This window comes from Lineus longissimus, chromosome 7, assembly GCF_910592395.1.
Source record: "Lineus longissimus chromosome 7, tnLinLong1.2, whole genome shotgun sequence".
Classification (NCBI taxonomy): Eukaryota; Metazoa; Nemertea; class Pilidiophora; order Heteronemertea; family Lineidae; genus Lineus; species Lineus longissimus.
In genome coordinates, this window is record NC_088314.1 from 14,329,914 (window position 1) to 14,352,743 (window position 22,830).

At 40.1% G+C, this 22,830-nt stretch overlaps 1 protein-coding gene across 3 annotated transcripts in view; it reads right to left on the reverse strand.

Moving 5' to 3' along the window:
* Nucleotides 1-911: 911 nt before the first annotated feature.
* Nucleotides 912-22,830, reverse strand: part of LOC135491311 (protein SSUH2 homolog) — a 42,940-nt gene continuing 21,021 nt past the window's right edge. For 2 of the 3 annotated variants that reach the window (XM_064777089.1, XM_064777087.1), the window contains exons 2-10: nucleotides 20,180-20,251; nucleotides 18,736-18,805; nucleotides 18,146-18,275; nucleotides 17,565-17,750; nucleotides 9,667-9,833; nucleotides 7,120-7,212; nucleotides 6,583-6,685; nucleotides 5,318-5,422; nucleotides 912-4,690 (exon numbers count right to left, since the gene is read on the reverse strand). In XM_064777089.1, the coding sequence (XP_064633159.1) occupies nucleotides 4,544-4,690; nucleotides 5,318-5,422; nucleotides 6,583-6,685; nucleotides 7,120-7,212; nucleotides 9,667-9,833; nucleotides 17,565-17,750; nucleotides 18,146-18,275; nucleotides 18,736-18,805; nucleotides 20,180-20,251 (1,073 nt within the window). In that variant the 3' untranslated portion in view covers nucleotides 912-4,543. Of the gene's footprint in view, nucleotides 4,691-5,317; nucleotides 5,423-6,582; nucleotides 6,686-7,119; nucleotides 7,213-9,666; nucleotides 9,834-11,145; nucleotides 11,313-17,564; nucleotides 17,751-18,145; nucleotides 18,276-18,735; nucleotides 18,806-20,179; nucleotides 20,252-22,830 lie in introns of all 3 variants that reach the window. The other variant, XM_064777088.1, reaches the window with a different exon arrangement.

A 22,830-nucleotide genomic window follows, 5' to 3' on the forward strand; every position in this document is an offset into this window, starting at 1 on the left:
AAGTTGAGGGGAGAACCGGTGGTAAATATCGGAGAAATAGGGTACAAATGCGGCCTACTGCGGTAAAATTGCCATTACGACCAAGTGGTCTTCACAATCCAAATGGTCCTTTTCCTAATGCTCCACAACAGGTGTTGGATTGCCAGAGAGCACTCCTGATAATTTGCCTCAAAATCAAAGTGTCAATCATGCTCCACAAAATGCCACTCCGCCGGTTGTTGAAAACTCTTCTCTAGACTATAATCATGGCCAATTGTCTGGTCCGAAGCCGACGGACACTGTGCCTACTCCTCCAAGACGCACAAGCACTAGAATCCATGTTGCGCCACAATATTTGAAAGACTATGTGAGAAAATAGACCCTGTTCAGGATTATGATGTTTGAATCTGACTCCAAAACATACCCGTTTTTATGAACAGTCTGGAGTTGACATTGTCTCTATTATTGTTGTGTCACTGTGTTTGTGAGCTTGGAGGCAAGTGCGTCAAAAGTTTTCATAGTTATATTTGCAGTTGACAGCATATAAGTGTAATTAGCCCGTTAGTTTTAGAGGATTCATCAAAGGTGTATTTTGGTAGCGTTTTAAGTTTATAGTTAACACAAGTTGGTTTTGGTTGCTAATAAGTTGTACCTGTCGAGTGTTTGTGTAATCGCGTTCGAGATTATTCTTATTATCTTAAGAAGGGGGGATGTTGCGTGTTGTGTCTTCGGCTGGCCGCACGGCGAGCCTGGATGTTGTGTTTTGAGGTCAATAAAACTTATAGAGTTCTTCCTGTTTTCGTCCAGATAAATGCACAATTACTCATTGTGGAGGACCAGAAGTCGGCTCCGCAACAGCTGCTACATGCAATTTTTATTGCATGCAACAATAATAGCTCATTTGCGGTGGTAATCGCAAGTATATGTACGTGCGACAAGAATTGGTAATCGATTGATATCAAACCAAGCGATTATCGGTTTTACCTGTACACAAGAGATATTTTTGTTGCACATTGCAGTGATCATCTGGTTACAGGGATATGTTGCAGTGATCATAAAATGGCTTACATCGAGGCGCTCTAGGTACGTAAATCCGGAGGACTGGCTAAGATCTTTTTGTTTTCTGAGTGACCCTCCTTGGAGTTATGTAACGTTCATCAGCCAGAAAATAATAAATGTTTGGTTTCTGTATCAGATAAAGAACAATTCATTGTAAGATTTGCAAAATGTTAACCTCTCTACTGTTAAAAACCTCTGAAACAATTAAAAACTGCTGTCCTCACTGTCATTTTTGTCGATAAAAAACACAAAAGTAATGTATTATTATCCCTTTCACACAATAATCATGACACATTACCTCTATGAAAATTTGTATGTCTTTGTGTTGTATGTAAACACAAATCAACAAGAATAAAATTGTTACTTTATAAATCAATACAATAGAAGTTTCTTAGAATTGGGATGGAATCACACATATGCAATAATCACATGACATTGCTTAAAAATCCATAAAACATTACTGTAAAACCATAAAACTTCTGCAAGCCTTTATTTATATGAACATCAAACCAGAAAAAAATCTAATGTATATCAAAGGGGGACTATAGGCAGGAGCAGGGCGGTAACTTTTGGTGACTTATACACACAGTAAGTGCACAATGTCATTTTGATTCACCACTAAATATATCTGCGTACAAGCATAATAAATTTTGTCGGACTGAGAGATGGGAGAGACCCTTATTGGTGACGTTATCTTGCCTGTACCACTACAGATACTCTGTGACGAAGGCATATACTTTTTACAATAAAAAATGCTCTATACATGCAATTGAAGAACCATGCCGTCCCGAGCTTGGACTGCGATATGGACCATTCTTGAAAACTCAATGAGGAAGGTGTGCTCATTAGCATACTCTATTATCAGCCCCTGCTCGAGGTAATCTTGTGCAGTGTTGCTTCTGCCCGCATACATCGTGCTGGAAAACGTCTCGTACAAAGAATGTAAAATTACCATTGCAGAGACTCTGTGAGGTAGGCATATATTTTTTACAATTAAAAATGCTCTCAAAAGACGATATGGAATGATTTTTTATTAACATTTCCTTCTAATTATCACTTTACGTCAATAGGTCGGCGTCAGGTCGCGTGCTTTTCTTTCCTTGTGACAATATACAGCAAAATAGTTACAACCCCACAATTGCGCTATAAGTCCATAATGAGGCCACGGTGACCCGTTATAAATGTGTCGCCAGCTTCGCTATTTTGCTGCTACGCGGCGCGTTGTGTCCTTGCGTCTAGCTGCTGCCTATAGAGTCCCTTTAAATTTCAGCAGTATGAATGATACATGTATTTAGTCTATCATCAATTACAAAAGAGCCAATTTGCCACCTTTTAACGTTGTAAAAATGTCCCGGCTTGCAGTATTACACTATTTACAATAATGTAAACTTGGAAATATTCACAGCAATTTTATTTTGTGGTTTTCTGAAACTTTGGCATACTTTTAATTAAGCATTTCAACTTGTAGCAATTGCAAAGAATTAAAGCCTCATGATGTTCAGGACAGTTATCACCAAAAAGAACACGAAGCAATGCTGTGATTTAACCTAGTTTGTTCTAATTTGATTTAAGAAACTTGGCATTGAAAAGAGAGAGATGGGGAGACTTGACATTTGAAAAGCAAAACCTCTCTTTCCCTGAGAGCAATCATCAAATGAGATCTATTTATTGGTCTAAAATCTATCATACTGTAAGTCTGTTTCACCAGTGACAATAAAATGTATTGTACAGGCATTCATTTGCACTAACTTTAGAAGCACTATCAATACACGCCTAGGCCTGAGGTTGTTCAGGTGTGACAACTTTTTTTCAACCCAATTTTATTTTTAATTTTATAAGTATGTTTGTGAAAATGGGGACATCTGGTAAAGTAGTGAGTATTTCTTAAATGAGCACATCTCTTATCGAATGAAATCCGAGATTTGGGCAAATCAATCAAGAAACAAAATTAAATCATTCTAAAAATAGAATACAACAGTATAGTTGGCGCTAGGTGACGATAGAAGTAGGCTATTACAGCACTGAACAATAGTGGCTTTGACAAGTGGTATAGCTTGAGGATGCAGCTCTTCTTGACTTCTTGTTACATAGAATTTTAAGTTAATTTACAATTTACAACTATTTTATGTAAACAGTGAGGAACACAATGCTCACCAAGATCACAGTTGCTTTGTACAGCAGAAATACGAATTACAAAATACCCGCTTCTTGAACTTTGGCAGCAGCCGAGCAGAAAACTGCTCTATATTGTTAACCATTGGGTTTGTGTACCAAAGATCCTAATCGGGAATCAATTATGTTATTTCCAATTTGACACAAATCTTGGCAGTCAACATACAGAACAACCTCTCTATTGCGGACACCCATAGGACTGGGCCCAGGTTTCCGCAATAGAGAGGTGTCCGCAATGGAGAGGTTATGCCAAATCGTCCGATAGGTGGATTTGAAGTTCCCGCCTTGCAGGTCTTGGTTTTCTCTGTGTCGACATTTAACGTAGAAACTTTGAACCTGTTGGCTGATCGGTCTTTGCTTGTGATGTTGCGTTGAATGACGTGAGCTACTTTGGAACTCAGAGAGTGAATAATCTCTCTAGTAAAAAGTGCCCCTTTTATTGCAAAATCTCCGAGACATGTCATAATGTGTGAAAAAACACCATAATTTCTGTCCATCAGCCACCTTTGATTAATAATTAATTTTTTCTAAATTCTCCACTCATGCATATTCGCCGCAACACTGACAAAACCGCCTGTATTTATGAGTGTCCGTTGACACAATAGGCCTATATGATTAGTTGAAAAGATGAGTAAACAAATGCTGCGGCTTAATTAGGATACAAAAACACAATGCCATGGGGTAATTACGTTGATTAATTACGCAAATATCACACCTGTCAGGCCTACTTGACTCGCCAAGTACACGCGGGAAACCATTGTTTTTGCCTACTGTCCGTAATTGGGAGGGAATTGGACCAAAAATTGGCCATCGCCCTGTCCGCAATTCGGAGTAGAGAGGTGTCCACCGTACAGAGGTTTTTGTTATTGGAAATGACTTAGAAAAAATCGGGACTTGCCGGACGTGTCCGTAATGTAGAGGTGTCCGCCTGGCAGAGGTGTCCTCTAAGGGAGGTTCTACTGTACAGTTAAACCAAAAAAGTATGAGCCAGGCATGCTGCAAAACTAAAATCTTGTAAATGTGTAGAAATTTGACACAAAATCTTGGTAGTCAACAGACAGTTGCAAAACTAAAATCTTGTAAAAAGTCTAGGAATGGTAGGCTAAACCAAACTGATGAGGATTTAGGGTGATTTTGAAAGTTCTAGTTGCTGCAAGATTTATATTTTGATAAAACGTAGTTACAGGTTGATGGATATAAGATGAAGAGGGGAAGTGGTGAATGTTACTGCCAATCATAACAGATGTGTAGAGGATGGACCATGAATACATTACATATTCTCAATCTCCAATGAGACAGTTAACATCCAAGCAGATGAAGAGAATGCAAAGTCCTATAGTATCTGGCAACCCCAGCAGCACTGCTGCGGATAATCTGGAGAGTGCACCTTTCTATCTAACCCGTAAACCCAGAAGCGAGTGTTGACATCCTTCCAGGCGTAGGCACATTCAGTCACAGGGATTGCTCTGATTGTTTGACGCTGAAAATGATAACAAACTCAGTTTACTCGCCTCTAAGGCTTTCCCTCATTTAGGCTGAAATGCATAGTAATCGCTCACCAATATCGCGTCCTCGTAGCTCAACGAAAGCTTCCTATCTTTAAGATGATATGCATTCATAAACCACCACCACCAGCCAAGTTAGAAAACACAAATTCCTGACCTTCAAATGACCAACTGCACTTAAAAAATGATAGACCTGCTGACTCACTGGTCTTAATATTCACGTGACACGCCACAGAGGCGCTTTGACATGCCACGGGCGCTCTCGCATGAAAACAACTAGAGCAATGACCCCGCTTTTAAAATTTGAAAGGGCCGGTGTTTCTCATGTTGGTAGCAGGACAAAAAGTATGTCACTTTTTGCGTTTTCAATCAAAGTGGCCAAGTCAAGAATCACAACTGGCAGGCACAGTGTTTCATCTGAAAAGCACCGCAAGAAAAATCAGGCCATGTGCCTATTGAGGACTCGCCTAAGTCGACATCATGTCACCGTCACTATGCAGAAGTTGGCACCTGCCAAAAACCCCAAGCACTGAGAAGGTCAAATCCATGTACCTTAGTCCCCCCCCCCCCCATCATCCCCCCTCCCCACTAATAGAACTTACCTGTTGCAGCTGCCGTTCTGAAGGGAAACACCTTCGATGCTTCTCAACAAGGCGTATAGAATTATCATTGATTGCTTTGGTCGGATATGCCGTCACAGGCCAAACCTGGGGAAGGAAAGCAAATACATTTGGCCCTAGGCACATAATTAAAGAAGTCATTTTGTATATCGCGACTGCTGCTTTATTATTGAAAGCAGCAGCACTGCCATCTAAGCAAACTGGCTGTAAGTGCTTTATTAGGTGCAACCTGCTCTCCCCTTTATATCCCTAGTCGCAATGAAAAGTCGTTTACTGAAGAATATGTTCAGCAAAGAGTTGCTCATTGGTGAAATCAGGGCTACTGGCGTGGCCAGGGTTGCGTTTTCAGTAAAATTTGTGTATAACACATAAAGCGAATACTTTAGAACGACGGACCAGTCTTCCAAAGTCTAAAAAACTTAAGTCCAAGTTATAGTCCGTGTTATAGGTTTCTTATTTGAGTCAATATATGCAACTGTGTTTTCATCTTGATAGAACAAAGCCCATGCTTTCCTTAAGCCGAGGACACACTACCAAGAAAAATTGGCCAATGGTGATTAATTCAATTGACTGCAGATGTCTTGTCATATTTGAACGGTCCGGCAATTCACTTGGCCAATGAAATTAGATACTCTCACCCAGTCTTGGTGAGTTGGTGGGGAGTTCTATATTTTCGCCAAGATTGCCACCACAGGGGGGCTACTTCAGGTAGAATTGTCGTGTGTGAATGGTTCACCAACTGTTTCGAGCAAGGAAAATGTAAACAAGAGGTTTCGTTTTTAACTCTTTCAAGCCCTTTACACCAAGAAAAAATGAATTCATGTTACTAGGCACTAGCTTTTTTTAGCTATTTGAGTCTACATTTCAAGGTGGAGGTCCGATTATATGTTTTTGACATGTAAACCCGTACTTTGAAGATGGTTGGCTGTTTTGAGAATGTCCATGGGCCTATAAAACTACAGGTATATACCTGATTAATCAGGAGCAATGACAGCAGGGGTCTCATAAGTAAGCTGTGCATCAGGTGATCATGATGATTAAGCAATGTACCAGTTCCCTCCAAAATGTTTCCCTCCAGTGACGTCACAGACAGGTACAGGTAGCTAAAATTGTCTGGGCCTGACATTGGTGTGAACGCACAGTTGTTGAGGCCAGCAAGAGTGACTTGCCAGGTGACCCTACATCTGTTTTTGATCTTGGTGAGCAATAGTTGGTAGTGTGTCCTCGGCTTTACACACTACACTTACCTGGTCCATAGTCTGTTCAAAGATGAGGTTGCCCTTGACAACACGCACTAACTCATCAGGTAGGTCTGTCTCCTCCATGATGAAATCTTCAGTGTGATTGACACTGGACACAAAAAAATCAAAATAACAATAAATATCAAAGAAAAATATGGTATCAGTAAACTGGTTCAGTATAAGTATGAACTGTTTACTTTTCATTTTACATGTTTTGCACATATATTAGTCCATTGGTTAATGCTATGTCCATCTGCGATCAACTGAAAGGTTCAGATCAGACTAGGGTTAAGAGTGAAGTCTGATGACACCTATACCTCAGAATATAAGCCAAAACTTAAACATTTTAACTTAACCTTCAACATGGATGATGCATTGCAATTGGGGCCATCTAACATAGGAACCACCTTTATTCTATATAGATCTAATGATACAGAAATGCTATCTGACAATAAGATCTGACAAGATCACAACGCTGTAGGCTATATTACAAGGCCATTGATGGTTATGATTGAGAAGGAGCACCACTTTCAATATACTTACAATTTGACTGTCAGAGCAATGTAAAATTTAAGTTGGCGATGGCCCTTACAGGAAGGACACGTTACACGTCCATCACCTCCACAGGTATAGCATCTGAAAAGGCCAAAAATACACTTAGTCATAAGAAATGCTAATTGATACAGAAGAATAGCTACATGTACCTTACAAATAATTAGTATGTCAAAGCCCAAAACCTTGTTGATGCACACACCCCTTTTGATTACAATTCAACATGCTGACCCAAAAAATTCCACCCATAAAACTGTCAATTACTATTCATAATCACCTTGGTATCAACCCAAAATGTGTGCACTTTGACTAAATCTGTGCATAATCTTTTACAAAAATTTTCAAGTCTAGGGTTGAAATAGTCTTTGTGGTACTAAGTATTCTCTTCTTCGGCTGGGTGGCCCAGAAGACTTTTCCCTTGCACAGTAGAATTCTATTGTGTATCCACTGTGTGAGGGAAAAGTTTTCTGGGCCACCCTGTAGTGTCAAGGTGCACAATATCTCGAGATCATGCCCAAGTGACTGTGAGTTGTATTGTGACATTTACTTGGCAGCATATCATGGGATTCACCCGTTTGTTAGCCAAAATTAACCAGTATCAATTTTTTGGGGGAAAACTAACAATTTACATATATTTTCACCTTTAAGTTGCAAAATTTCATATACAAATATAATGAATACTGTGGTAAGTCACATTTTTAGCAGCATATTAAAGTAATATTGATGCAGCAATTGAGAAATTAACTAATTAATGAGAACAAACATACATGAATAATGGTATGATGTAACATTTGTCTTGTAACTTCTGGCATGCTTGGAATAGGACAATATCCATGGCACATGAAACATAGGGATGTGGGAGTTTCACCCATACCAGTGACCTGGGTATACACATGCTAGTTGGTAGCACTAAATGGCAGGTCATATACCCTGCAATATGGTCAGGGAGGAACTCTGGTGTGATGGTAATGCTTTTTGGCTGAAAGTGGCTGAAAAGAACAATGAAATCAAATTTCATTGGCCTAAAGGAATCGTTCCAATAAGATGGTCAAAATCTCCTAGTAATTTGGTTGAAAATAATGTCAAATTTGATCACCAAAATGGCATCTAGAGGTCTCCATGGTCTCAGTTTTTGCAATGACCCAACAAGCATGTGTAACCAAGCATATTATATACAAGTGAACATCAGTGCAAGTACAGTAGTGTTAGTTATTGGTGCTGTGGTGGAGCAACAGATCCAGTTAATGAAGGGGTGTCTTGCCCCTGGGGGTCACTCCTAACGACATATTTAGAACATCCTTGTACCAATAACTACATGATTGGGGGGGGGGGATATGTCAGCAAAGAGTGTTCCACGCAGGGAAAATTCTTTGAAGCCCCTTAATAGGCCCAGTTAATGGCTTTAAAAGCTATTAACTTGATGTGATTGAAAGGCCTGCATGTAATTGAGAGTGGCATTCCTGAGGGGCAAACTGCACTTGTCTGTCCTTTCAAAGATACTGAAGGAATTATTCCCAAGGAAATGAGGCCCTCCCGACTGTAGGGCTTGCACCAAGAGCCTTGCTTTCAGCAAGAAGTGTAATGTAGATGAGGACACTGGTTGGACACCCCTATCCCATCGACTCTGGATCTGTCACTGTTTAAGTGCTTAAGTTCAACACATACAAAACAGGAAAATGTTGGTAGTGGCATGTTTTGATAATCCTTCTCCTACCTGAGGCAAATAGTGGCTACAGATATCGTGTGAAACCAGGAGGTGCAGTGTAATTTTATACCTAATCAACAAGCGCTTACTTTGATTCAGACTTAGTGCTTTTTGATCAGTTTTTTTAACAAAGTAAGCCTGTAACGGAACTAGAGTATACTGATTGAGACTAAGCGGCTTTTGATCAGTTGTATAACATACACACTTGACCGAAATTACTCTACAGGGGCACCAGAATGCAGCTTACACAAAGCAAAGGACATGAAAATTGTGACAGGTACTGCACGTAACTATCCAAATGGTAGCATTGTGCGATTTTACTATCATCAAATTTGGAAAATTTTCTGTCCAATAAATATTTCTTTTCAACAGAAGTGGAAATAGCACCTAAAAAGCTGTTTTTTGTTATTCAGCAAATAGTCTACAACTTTGGTACCTTATCCCACTATAGTTTGCTGCAAGAGGATAAGAAATATTTCATGTCACTCTCATTTTCACAATTTTCTTGGAATACCTCATGACGAATCGTCATGTCCCATCGCTTTAATCCATCCAGAACTTCACTCTGTCCACGACCCCTCCAAATTTCCTCTGTACTAAGTGTGTGTGGAAAATTCCTAGGCTGACACCTCGCCTTTTTTCGCAGCGGTTGTGGCAGGAATGAATTTTTGAATGGATTATAATGATGGGACAGGATGTACAGACTCATTTGAGGTAGGTATAATGAAAATCCACACAGCAATTGTGAAAATAAGAGCAATATGCAACAATTCTCAACATCTCAGAACAAACTCTAGTCTACAGTTCTGTGAGCTAGTCCATGGTTTAGGTACCTTATCCTTCCACTGCTGTGGCAACGATGACATGGCCCCCAGTGGTTCCCACCATCGCGGTGGTGCATCACACGGCCATGGCCACCACAGCGTGTACAGGTGTTACGTCCACTTCCACCACAACGGCGGCATCTGATACAACCTGTTGCATGACAGGTATGACAAGGCTTTAAAGAAACACATCGTGGAATAAGACAGAGTCTGAAGAGAAGGCCAAGTATTGCCAATACGTACACTCCTTTCTGAGTATTAACAGCAACTATATATAGCCAGTCCCTTAAGAGTTTGAATGTGCAGCTATGGATACACCCTCACCTAATCAGTGGTTTTCAATATACTCCCCCTCTCGATATTTCAATATTTTGAATACGAGGTAGGAGTATAGCAAAAACCTGATCTCGGGATGCTTTGGATAAGGCAGAACTCAACGATCCCTTGGTAACGTCATCTCTTTTTATTGTGGCATTTACTTTTTTCAGGAAATCACGGAGTACAGCCCGATGCTAGGTGCCTTTAAATTGCACTTTCACTCAGTATTCTTCAACTGAACCACAGTTAAGGCAACATGTGTTTTGAGAGACTAGGGGAAAAGGACACACAAAATAAAAGGAGTGGATTAAAGGTTGACCATAGGTACCGTCATTTTGGCTAGGCCTCCAAATTCTTAAGCAATTGGATCTCTTTCCAAATGAATTGAATGCTCATTTCAAGGGCGGGAGTCCATTCTCTTGAAAACAACAGACTCCCGCCCTTAAAATTAGCATTCACTACGTTTTCAAGGAGTTCCAATTGCTTTATGATTTCAAATTCTAGCAAAATGGCGGTACCTATGGTCAACCCTCAAGGAGTTTAGTTAGGTGATATAACATTAGATATAATATTAAAAGACCTTCGCACACTTTGGACATTTTATGCAACATTATGTTTCTGCAGGCAACCAATTGATATGCTACTTTGGCGTGCTAAACCATACATTTAATGACACTGCTGACCTGCAGAAAGATCTCTTAGTGACAATAACATCTGGTACATGTAGTGACAGGTTGAAGTAAAATGTGCCTTTAAAAATGCAGCGAAAACAACCAAACAGGGCAGAAAAAGCATTGTCACGTTCAAGAAAACATCTGTATTGCAACACCTTATGAAAATTTTCATTTTCTGATATTATTGGTAAAGGTCTTGTGCTCTTCAACAGCTGTCAATGTATTGATTAGCACCTTAGACCAGCAACATCTCAAAAATCTATGTCCTCCTTTTTGGTCACATAAGTCTGGTCATTTCTGTCCACCAAAGATCTGTTTGAACTTCTAAGATATATAAACTACTAAAGGGGGTCTAATTAATTTCAGACCTTTTTTTGAAATTTTACGTTTTTCCTAATACATGTACGTTCCCTTTGTGTAGGAAGGTCTTTCAGTTATAAGACATAGACATAACAACAACAATATTGTTCATCCCATCAAGCCATTGTTTGAATACCTCTTGCGCCCATCACCACCACAGCTATGGCATGATTGAACATGACGTTCACCGTCACGCATGCGGGTGACTCTCCCATCACCACCGCAGGCAGAACACCTAACCTGCCCCCTTCCATGGCAGCGGCCACACTGCACCTGTCCAGTTGCATGGCAGCGGTGACAAGGCTAAATAAAACAACCAAAAAACTCAGTTACTCTTTCATCCTCACAAAAAAACCAAAAAAAATACTTCAGCAAACCTCATCGAAATTTTTCCAGCACAACTCATATAGCTCACAAATCTTTATATTCTGAAAAGTTTCATTTCTGAAAAACCCATGCATGGCTGAAACAGAAATCAACTGCATGTAATAAAAAAATGGACGACTCAGTAGTAAAAGAATAATGGAGAGATAATGCAAATAAGGAATTAGGAATTAGGGTCCAGAAAGAAGGTCAAAGCAGCTTCTTTATTGAAAACTCAGCTGCATTGAAGACACAACCCTTTCCATGTGGAATTTCCCAAACCTTATCAAGCACAGCTTGTGTAATTAACTTGGCCTATTTCTGTAAGTTTTAGGAGATTTTTTGGGCTGTACCAAAGCTACAGACAATATAATGATTGATTTGATGACATTTTCAGTAGAGATATATAAATCTCCCTCGGAAAAGTATTTTTTCCAGGTTGGACACCTTGGGGGTTGGCCCAGGGGGGCAAAGTTATCAAATTCCCCCTTTTCGTAAAATGGTTGACGCAATAATATAACATATTATTCTGAAAAAAACATTCACTTGCTTCTTTCTTACTTTTCCTTCATTCTAGGGTCAAAACCAAAACATTTGGTGGTAGTTTCATTCCAACCAATCTGGGGGTCAGGGGAAGACAATCTCAGATGTCTTTTTATATCATCAGATCAAAAAGGCTAAAAAGCAGGAAAGCATATGTACAGAACTTCTTAAGGATCACAAAATCACTATCTACTCTTGCAGGACCTCGGGGTCCATTTCGACCCTTCTGACCACACTTGGCCTAATGGACCACCTTGAATATCCCACCCCCTCTGGCGCACAATTATTGAGGTCATCATCTGCTTCACCATGATGGCTATATGACTGCCCACATGCACTAAAGCATTGTAATCACACTCACTCTCATAGATGCTTTATACCAGGTCACTATCATCATTCAAAGGGTCCGAATCTGACCCCCCCCTCCACACACAAGCACATGCAGTCCCTAAGACCATCTGAAATCAAGTTCCCCGCCTACTCAGCAGTGTATCATCCTTGGCCATTCATCGCATATACGTCGCAGACACATTAGCAATACAGTGCCTCCATCTTTCAAGACATAAATAGCTGGCGATAATTTCTCGCCAGCTGCAGGTAAAGCTTATTGATAGCGTCAGCCAAGAATATCTCACCAGACGCATGGGAAGGGTTAAGGGACTGTCACTGTGCTTTTTGTAACAATAGCACATCTCTCAGCCATATTCAACCGGTGAGCACAAAAGCTCCAGGCCATTTTATTGTTGTTTATGCTTATGTTGGCATTTTAGCAGAGCTATGATGTCTAAACTAAGTCCATGGTAGGCCAAGGTGTTGAATGGGATCAAGATCAAATCAAAATTTCTACCAAAAAATATTTTGAATTAAACGAGTGCTAATTAGCAAAGTATTGGTCTTTTTTCTGATTTCATGCCAGTTTTTGCCCTCAGGTGGGGAATTCAAGAACCAGAAGAGAATGAAATTCAGTGTCAGAGGTCAACTGTCCAAGAGGATGATGTGTATCAAGTTTTAAGTTCATAACTTCAGTATTTCCTAAGACCTCTAAACCCGAATTCACATATCAAATGGCAATTTGTTTGCGTCTTTGAAATGACGGAGCACTGTCACTGGGCAGCAGCTATTAAAGCAGGCAAGATAAAGTTCGACAAAATCGCTAATAGGGGTCTCTCCCATCTTTAATGATGTCAAAACTATTCACGCTTGAACAAGGGATATGTTTAATGGTGAATTAAACATGACCATCGCAAGTGCCCTTATATTATTCACCTGAAGATGGCCTATTTAACCCCCCTGCCCCTGCCTCTAGTTCCCCTTTAAAGAGGGATCTAACATTTGATCAGCAAATATATATGAACAGAAGCAGAAGATTTAGAGTATTGGTATATAATCATTCACATTTCCTTGTAATTGGATGAAAGCTAGCTTAAGAAATGACGCAAATGTTAAAAGCATTATAACTTTGACTTTGAAACTAAAACTTTGATAACTCAAATGCAGAAGTTGCAAAAGCTAACTGGGATACCTTTTTCTCCCACTTCCAACGCATTGTTTACATGGGTCTTTGTGGGGCCGGCTATTATGATAGTGGGTTACTATTCCATCTCCACCGCATGCTGTACATGCAAGTCGACCCAAACCAGAGCAGCGACTACACTGATGTGATCCAGCCCCACTGCAGCTGTAGCAATCCTTTGAGGAGTATTTAAGAAGAAAACAACTGTTTGCAAGAGAACATTTTCAGGACAGCAACTGTATTTTGATGGTCAATTACTAATGTTTTGAGGAATTTTAAACCAGAGTCAAGGAAACAAGGTGAACTGACTGAACATGGCCAAATCTTCATCCTACACAGCACAGACATAGGTTTTCCTGTATCCTGAGGAAATTAGGTGTTAATGTTCGCTTTTCCGACCCTGCACACAAACCCAATATGTTCCCTTCATTGGCTGAAGTACAGGCGAGCATCATCTTTAAGTCAGCATGAAATGGCACAAAGAAATCTTTGACTCGAGGTAGTGATGGCACCTCGGAGAAGACAGTGCTTTCTTTTCCGTCAGAAAGATAAAGCAACCAATGAAAATGTAAGTTAGGTTATCGTTGCTACAACGTCCATCATATTCCATAGTACTGATGCTCTGATGGGGCGCAATTGCTTCAGCCGATGAGGGTAATGTACCAGGGGTTTGTGTCCAGGGCAAGAGAAGTGAACAGTTACCTCTGATTTCCTAAGGATGGTCTTATTGTAAATGTACGAATAATTCTAACTGGGGTAATGTATACTAGGGAATTAGGATAGGCACTGGGTGACCCAAGTCTGCATGTGGTTGGGAGAGATATCAACTAAGGACCTGTTGGTTCCTCTGAAGTGTGGACACCCATTAACTTCATCTTTGCTGTTATAAACAATACAATACAAGCAGTGGAACAGAAATGACTGACAAACCCACACATTTATAACATGCCATGTATGGTCTTGGGAGGAAATTACACACAAACGTTTTAGTTGCCACAACATGTGCCTCAACATGTGTCAAAAAATGTGCTTCAACATAGGTGAGTTAGACATAGTGATGTGTTAGATGACAACGATTTCTTGAATTTCACATAGTTAATTCCTCACCACTTAAACAGCACCACCACATGACAAAAATTGAACTACAAATCTGGCAATTCTTTTCACCTTTTTGAAGGATGATGGGAAATACGACAGATATAACGTTAGGGGCTGATCTGGGAATGTTTGTGAGAAGGGGGTTCATCTTTGGTTGACCAACAGTCACTAACAATAGTGCCTCTTTAGGCACATACTGGCAAGAAATTTTTTTAATCTAGATGCTACATTGTAGATGCAGTTTCAAACAATCCCAGACCATACAATGTAAAAGGCAGAGATTTGACACAAACTTTGGTAATTTAAGATACAAATCCAAATGAAGTTCATTATTTCACATGGCAGTGCTGCTGGTTCACACTGTTTTGTTTTTTTACCTAGTTCGACCTGACCCTCCACACCTGTGGCACATGCTCACACGACGGTGTCCCTCATGATCATAGTTAGTGACGCGACCGTCCCCACCGCATGAGTGACACCTATTGTTCCCCATACCGCCACAGTTGTGACACCTTATTTGTCCACTACCATGGCATTGAAAACACATCTGCGCAAAAGCAATGTCAAAGGAAATTATTGTATCATACAAGTAAGGTAAAATGGGTTATTTGCAACCCCTGTCTAATTGTAGCCCTTAGCAATGTTTTTGATTCATATTCTGGTAACCATGGAATTATTCAACCAACCCAAACATGGATATGAAAGAGGTGACTCTTGAGTATCACAACATAAACAGTTTTGGATTTGGATTTTTGCAACAGGTTATGTAAGAGCTATGGCTATAAGTAATCAGACACATGCACAAAATAATTTGGGATCGAACTTTATACAGGTCTAAATTTTCCACACTTGCAGAGCATTGATATATTTGAAACTTGGTTCAGGTGATCAGTATTGAGTGTAGAGAATTCTGTATGCGGCATTGATGTCATTATCAAAAGTAAATTTTTCAGAGACACTTTTCTGACCAAATTAACCCCCTTTATGTACCAACAATGATACATTTGTGGTTTCATACCAGTTTATCTTAAATTATTTCGAAACAATGTTAATATTTTCAAAGTTACTGGTGTCTCTAGTTGAAGCCACACCACTGACTAGCAGCATTTCTCATGGTACATTGGTTGCATTATATTACCATTAAGTGGTGCCAGCTATAGTTTGGGTTGATACATGGCCGATAACTGAAACTACAGCTTTTGATGGCTCACGACAAGACCGTCAGCCACTTCAGAATATCACAAGCCGTTGTCTGACACAAGGTGTAATGTACAACAGAGGTGATAGATAGAACTTTGTGTTTTTACACCAGTTTTTACACCAGTCTTATTTGTGACGATATTGTTCAAATTGTTAGTGAGAGCATTGAAAGTCACTTAATGTGTTCAATAAATATCGTTTGATACCAGCAAAATCTTGTCATCAACCTAGATTGGAATAATATTCAAAGCTTTATGACCAATAAAGGCCATAAACCTGTAAAAAAAAAGTTTTCATACATAAAAAAACATGCAATTTCAAATTTTAGTCAGGGGCTACAAATACCACAAGGTCACAGGGTATTTGTTGCCCCTGACCACGAGTCTTGTATTGTCTCTCAGAGGCATTGTTTTAGATTAACCCTTTCACTGCCGGAGGCGCACTTCTGCGACAATCAATATTATTCCCTTTACTGCCGGAGGCGCACTTCTGCGACAATTATCCATACACTATAAAACCATTGAAATTTCGTTATTGAGCGTGGTTAGCGTAAAGTTTGATAGATGGCGCGGTAGTATAGATGGTTCAGCAAAACATGGCGGATTGTTTTATATTTCGATGTTTGGAAGTTTATCGAGTAATTTGAAGCCAAAATGACAAAGAAACTGACTGTGTCTGATGAGCTGGATAAAGTGAACGATTCGGACTCTGGTGAGGAGTTCGTCGATGATGATGATTTAGATCCTGACTTTGATGTAAATGATGAACAAATTAGCGATAATGAGAGTGTGTATATTGTGTTTTGCCAATTATAGCTTTTTCCAAAATTTTTTCGTCCTCATTATAAATTCAAGATGGCGGTATGCAAATTAGGGCAAATTATGGTCCCATTTTGAAGAGTAGGCAACACTGAACAACATTTATATACATTGTTTTGCTCTATCTCCAGAGGCTTTCTCTCTACAGGGTGGAGAAATATCCATACTCAAAATCATGTTAAAACAAAGAAACCTACCGGCAGGTGAGGTAGCTAAAAATTAGAAGCTACCGGCAGTGAAAGGGTTAAGTACCCTAAATTGCAGGCTGCAAAATTGAAAGAGGTGCCACTATAAGATGCAGGCCGGTTTTAGTGAATCTGCCCGGAAATCTCTTGCGTAACCAAAATTATAGGTGAAAAAGGGGCTACAATTACCCCATTTTACCTTAAACGTAATAATTCCATCTTTTAGTTGTGTGAAAACATTTAGTTGTAAATTTTTATAAACGTTCAGTTTAACCCTTTCCTCATCTGTTCCTTGCAGCTGGCGTACATAATTTGCCCAACTTGATCACATATCATCCATGCTGTGGTCAGTCATAAACTTGTAGAAAAGGTTACCAGTTTAACCCTTTCCTTGTGGCTGCCATATATAATAAAAAATTGGCCCAACAAGATCACATGCTGTGGTTAACGAACAAAGTTTGCGAGCAATCCAACAGTATTGTGGGCAGATGGCACCTCGGCAGTTTACCTGATGATATCATCTGAATGATAGGTCCACTGGGTCGTTTACTGGTTTGACTAGTTGTATAGTAATTTTCAAATTTTTGTCATGAACTTGAAAATTAATTCTGCACGTTGGCAATCATCAAACATGTCAAAATGAAAACTGTCAATTTTTATTTTACTTCAGAAATTTTTGAGAATTGCAAAAATGAGGAGGCCATGGCGGTTAACATGATTTTGCAGCAGCTATTTTTAATCCTAAATGCAAGAACTCGTTTTTGAGCACCCAAAATAATTTTTATCTCCTGATGATTCCATAATATGAAACGATGCATTCCGTGTCAGTGCTTACCTTGACTACAGCAGTATGAGGCACCTCAACCTTTTTCTGGTGGTTGTTAAACATGCCATCAGGATGAACTTCGACAGCCCATGGGGGCGGAGGGGGGCCATTCTCTGGCCCATCGATGAACTGCCCATGGAAGGGAACGTGTTCATAATTGGTCGAGCGGCCTTCACAGTATGTCTCTAGGATGTACTGAAGACAGAAGAGCAGGTCAAATGTTCATAGTTGAATGAGCACATTCTCATTATGTCTCAAGGATATACTGAACAGACATACATTTCAATCAATATGACCAATGGGTACACAGGGCATTGCCTCACCTAATATTCAGCCACACCGAAGTACATTTGTAGGCAAGGTGTTTTCTAATGAGACTACCTTACTCACTGCACTGCTGATCCCGATACATATTTTCAATTCATTCCCTTGAATAAAACCAGGGACCAGCCATCTCAGTTTTGTGAGTGGGGGGCTAGGGTTTTTAATACCTCACCTCTTTTTCAAGAAACAACCTTTCTGTCAAATCGCATAAAACAGTAAAAACAATAAGCTTGAGGCATCCCTCAGATTGAGTTCGACCCACTTACGTGTAGTGCCGTTGACCCATCTATTTGGGCGATTGTCATGTCCTTTGCTGCCTTTTTGCCCCAACAGCAGTTCTCAGCCACCTTAGCCAACATGGCTTCCCTTGCCTCATCCTGGTTCAGATTGGCAACACTAAAAACAGAAAGTGAGAACTTGAAACATCTGATGATGCAACAACACGTGTTAGGTTTCAAAATCACCTGGCTGTTGTTGTGGTTGTATTTACTAACAAGATAACAGTAGCCAATGGTCAGGTGTACAAAACAATAGGTAACTCTATATGTCACCCACCATGGCAAAATGGGTCGCGTGTGGCATAGAAGATGAGCCTAAAATGACACCAGGACATAATAGAAGAAATTGATACACTCAGATTTCACAAAAGGCAGACAATAGTGAAATGAACAACCAGTCCGTCTCAACATGTCAAGCTCGGAGCGACATGCGACTCATTTTACTGTGGTGGGTCACATATAATATGTAGAACATGCAGAAATCGTAGACCAAATATCTTATTCAAGCTTTAAACAAACAAAAATCCCAACAAAGACACTGCACCTTTTTACTGTTTTAAAGACCATAGAGTACTTACTGAGCAAACTCCATGTGAGGAGGGGGTCCAGATGGTGGAGGTGGTGGTGGTGGAGGAGGCATGGCTGACACTGAAATAAGCAAATGCATCATTGGAATTATTTCATAATTGGAGGCAGTCACCATAAGGTCAATACTTGATAAGAAGGGGTATATCTGCTGGAAGGCCCTTCAAACTGGAGCAGATTGAGTTACACCTGTCTGCAAAGGTTGTGTAGAGATGGACTTTTACACAGAAAGTGTCGAAAAATTTGTGCACATCTCCGACCAACTGACATAAATATCTTGTGTTTATTTCAGCAAGGAGGATAATTTATGTTTAACAAGGCCCTGAACATGATGAAACTTACAAGACACATCAAAAATGTGATCACCGCGCAGTGTTAACTTTTGACTCATTTTTTGAACCTCCCTTAGTGGACACCTCTCTATTAAGGAAAACCTCTCCACTAGTTTTGGCCCCAAATTGGTTGTTTCAATTCAATTTGACCTCTCTAAACTGGACACCTCTAGGGACAGCATATGTCAGCCCGAGGGAGTCCTTAAGAGAGAGGTTCTACTGTTACTGTTAAATGAGAAGTTATTTGGTGACATACTATAGGTGTGTATGCACTATTCAATTGAAATAATCAAGTGAGGGAAATATGGGCTATTCTCGAAGTAAAAGTATATCTGAGCCTCATCTGTAAAACGTGTGCTCAGACTAGTGATAAAAACAGTATCAATCGCTGCCAATTCTTTATCTGATTGCATTACCAACCAAAACTTCTACAAACGAGACAAGACCACCATTGATTTTTAAGCCTATTAGCAGCTATAAATTGTCAATATTTGACCGCGTCACATCAAATACTGCATACTGCGTAGTTGTGAATCTGAAATCTGAAAGTGCTTGTAATCGTCAGAAGAATAATGAATATTGAGTACATTGTACCTCAATAGAGAATTAGCATGCCCACTTTCAGTGCCTAATTTTGACATTAAATCACCGATACCTAATACAAACCACCGATACTTACATGCACATGTGCACCAAAATGAGGTTCAAACACATCATATTTTATTTATTGACAATTGTAGCAAAAAAAACTGATGGCATGTCTGGTTTAGGAAATAGAGAGGTTTTTGTAACGATTTCGAACGTCAGCGTTGACTCCATATTGAGCACAGACACATGCACTGGGGTGACAACTTTTCCACCATCTTGACGGTCATCTCTATTTCATGCACTCTCAGGTCGAGTTAGGTTTTATCCACTTTCTTGCTATCTGAAGTCACATGACGAGTTTGATGGTGTGCACTAACATGCATTGGAAACAATTCTAGCATAGGGGACTCATACGTCGTATCCTCTGTGACGTGTTGGAGTAATGAGCAACTTTTGTCTTTATCTTATCTTGGCTGTACCTACTGAATGATGAGTCATTACCAAAAGAAACACTTACTTTGACCAAATCCTCCAACTTGTTCATAGCCGCCATAAGTCTGAAACTGATTCAAGTCCGGTGGTGGCCCATCTGAAATACAAAAATTATGCATAAATATAATACCTCAGTGAAAATGCATCATGCAAGGATTTCTTCTTTTTAGGTGAGGTCAATGAAATAATATCGCGATGTCAGGCACTTTGTATGAGGCTAAAGGAAGCACTGATATCATGATGTCTGGTGACCAATTATCACGACAATGATTCAAACCTAAAGATTTTTTTCATACACGACTTTGCTGATGCATAACGAATGCGTTGACATCTCTTGTAGTGTTTAAGGGATGGCAGTTTATTATGTAATCACTTGCCACCCCTTCCATTAACTAGCTCAACTGCAAATGCAACAAGCATGATTATAAGCTATAATAATGACAAGAGGCCCAAGGGCCTGGCGCTCAGCTGAGTTGTTGCTGCGTTGTTCGTATATATTACATTACTCGTCAAACTCTACTAAACTAAGGACTCAAAGCCTGAGGATATTAGCTTCTGGATGTGTAACAGTGAATTACGGTAGACTGGCGCAATCTACTTCAAGCAAGCTCCACCCTTGCAATGTGTGCGCAAACAGATAACCTAACCTATATTGGACCATCAATTCTACACACAGCAACATGATTCATCCTCAGCTGTTACCATGATGATGATGATGATGATCCTTTTCGCAAATTGGTCGTCTTCTGTCTTTCTTCCATACTTCAGTGCCACCGGATGTAGTCTGCCCTTGTGGAGGGATCCTTTCAGCACCGGGACACAAGAATCCATGCGAATTGAATCAAATGGAGAGACTAGCCCAATCACCCGCTTTTGGCTGGGTAGAAATGGGTAAATCTCGCAGACTGGACCTTAAACTCTACTGCCGACGTGTGAGGCCGGTCTGACAGATGAGTAAGTGGGGTCCACCTAATGCAGAAGGCACCAGTTTCCCTAACTAAAAGGGTAACATTAACAAAATGCTCTACCCAACTCTATTATTGCCTAAAGGCCTGTGTACACTAGTAAAATATTAGCAACATTTTTACATTTCCAGTTGCAACAAATGTTGCAAAAATGTTGCGTAGTGTGTACAGAGCAAAACGCGTCTTACAACATGTTGTAAAATTGTTGCAAATTAAATGCAATGCAATTCTTTGTTGCATGTTGTAAAAATGTTGCAAACTCTTCAGCCAATCAGAAATAGGATTTGCGTCATGTGATCTATCGGAGTTCATGTGACTTGAACAAGAAGCAGGTATAGCAACTCTCAAGTGAGTGTCTTGCTTTGTAGGGTGATGAAACCTTTTCTAGAAGTTTTTGTGTGACGGCTTGTCAGTCAGCCGCAACTCCTTTAGGCTGCGTATCCATAGGCTGTTCCGTGCCCTGCACAACATTCCCTTTTTACCGCCTGGCGCGCCACACGGACAATGAACCTTCGTTGGTGTTATTGATCGTTCCCATAGGTTATGCCGTGTCACATTGCGGGCTTATATGCACTGTGGATTGGGAATATAGGCCCATATTGGGATTGAACATGTCCATTCTTTTGCGAGTGAACAACACGGAAGCAATGTCTGAGGCGAAATTAATTCAAGAGGTTCATCAACGGGAACTACTCTGGGACCCCGAAACTGATGATTATCATAACGAGCACGAACCTGTAATTTGTTGCTTAAAAGTCAGGTTTTATATACATGTACATGTCAATTTGATGTTGCAAGTGAAAATACAAGTTACTTGTATTTTCATTTTCAATATTCATAAGAAATTGTCTTCTGAAATAATGACAGCGTGCGGATAAATGCGATTGACCGCTGCGAAATGAGGACTACAAAGGCCTACATGACCAAAAAGGAATATCCAATGGAGACTCAGGGCATAGTGCCAGGTCACAAGGCTCTTACGCCATAACGCCACACTACACAAGGGCATACCCTATGGATACGCGGCCTTAACAGGCAGTGGTATGCCCCATCATCCACCCTCATTTTGATCCAGGGCCTGGTCCATATTCTCTTTGGTTATTTCGCCGCCTCTTCCGTCTCTCAACAATGACAGCTAAAATTGCTGCAGAAGCACTCAAAACACATCTTCTCTCCTTGGAATCATCCATTTTCCCTCCAAAATACCTATTTCCCTTTGTTCCCACTAAAAAGTTTGCAACAATTTACCAACATGTTGTAAAAATGTTGCGAATTTGTTGCAATTATGTTGCTAGTGAACACAGGGCCTTGAAGGGCTTGTTGCAAAATTGTTGTAAAAATGTTGGTAAAATGTTGGTAAAATGTTGGTAAAATGTTGGTAAAATGTTGCTAATATTTTACTAGTGTACACCCTGCTTAACCCTTTCACTGCCGGAGGCGCACTTCTGCGACAATCAATATTATTCCCTTTACTGCCGGAGGCAGTAAAGGGAATAATAAAACCATTGAAAACCATTGAAATTTCGTTATTGAGCGTGGTTAGCTTAAAGTTTGATAGATGGCGCGGTAGTATAGATGGTTCAGCAAAATATGGCGGAGGGTTTTATATTTCGATGTTTGGAAGTTTATCGAGTAATTTGAAGCCAAAATGACCAAGAAGAAACTGACTGTGTCTGAGGTCCTTGATGAGCTGGATAAAGTGAACGATTCG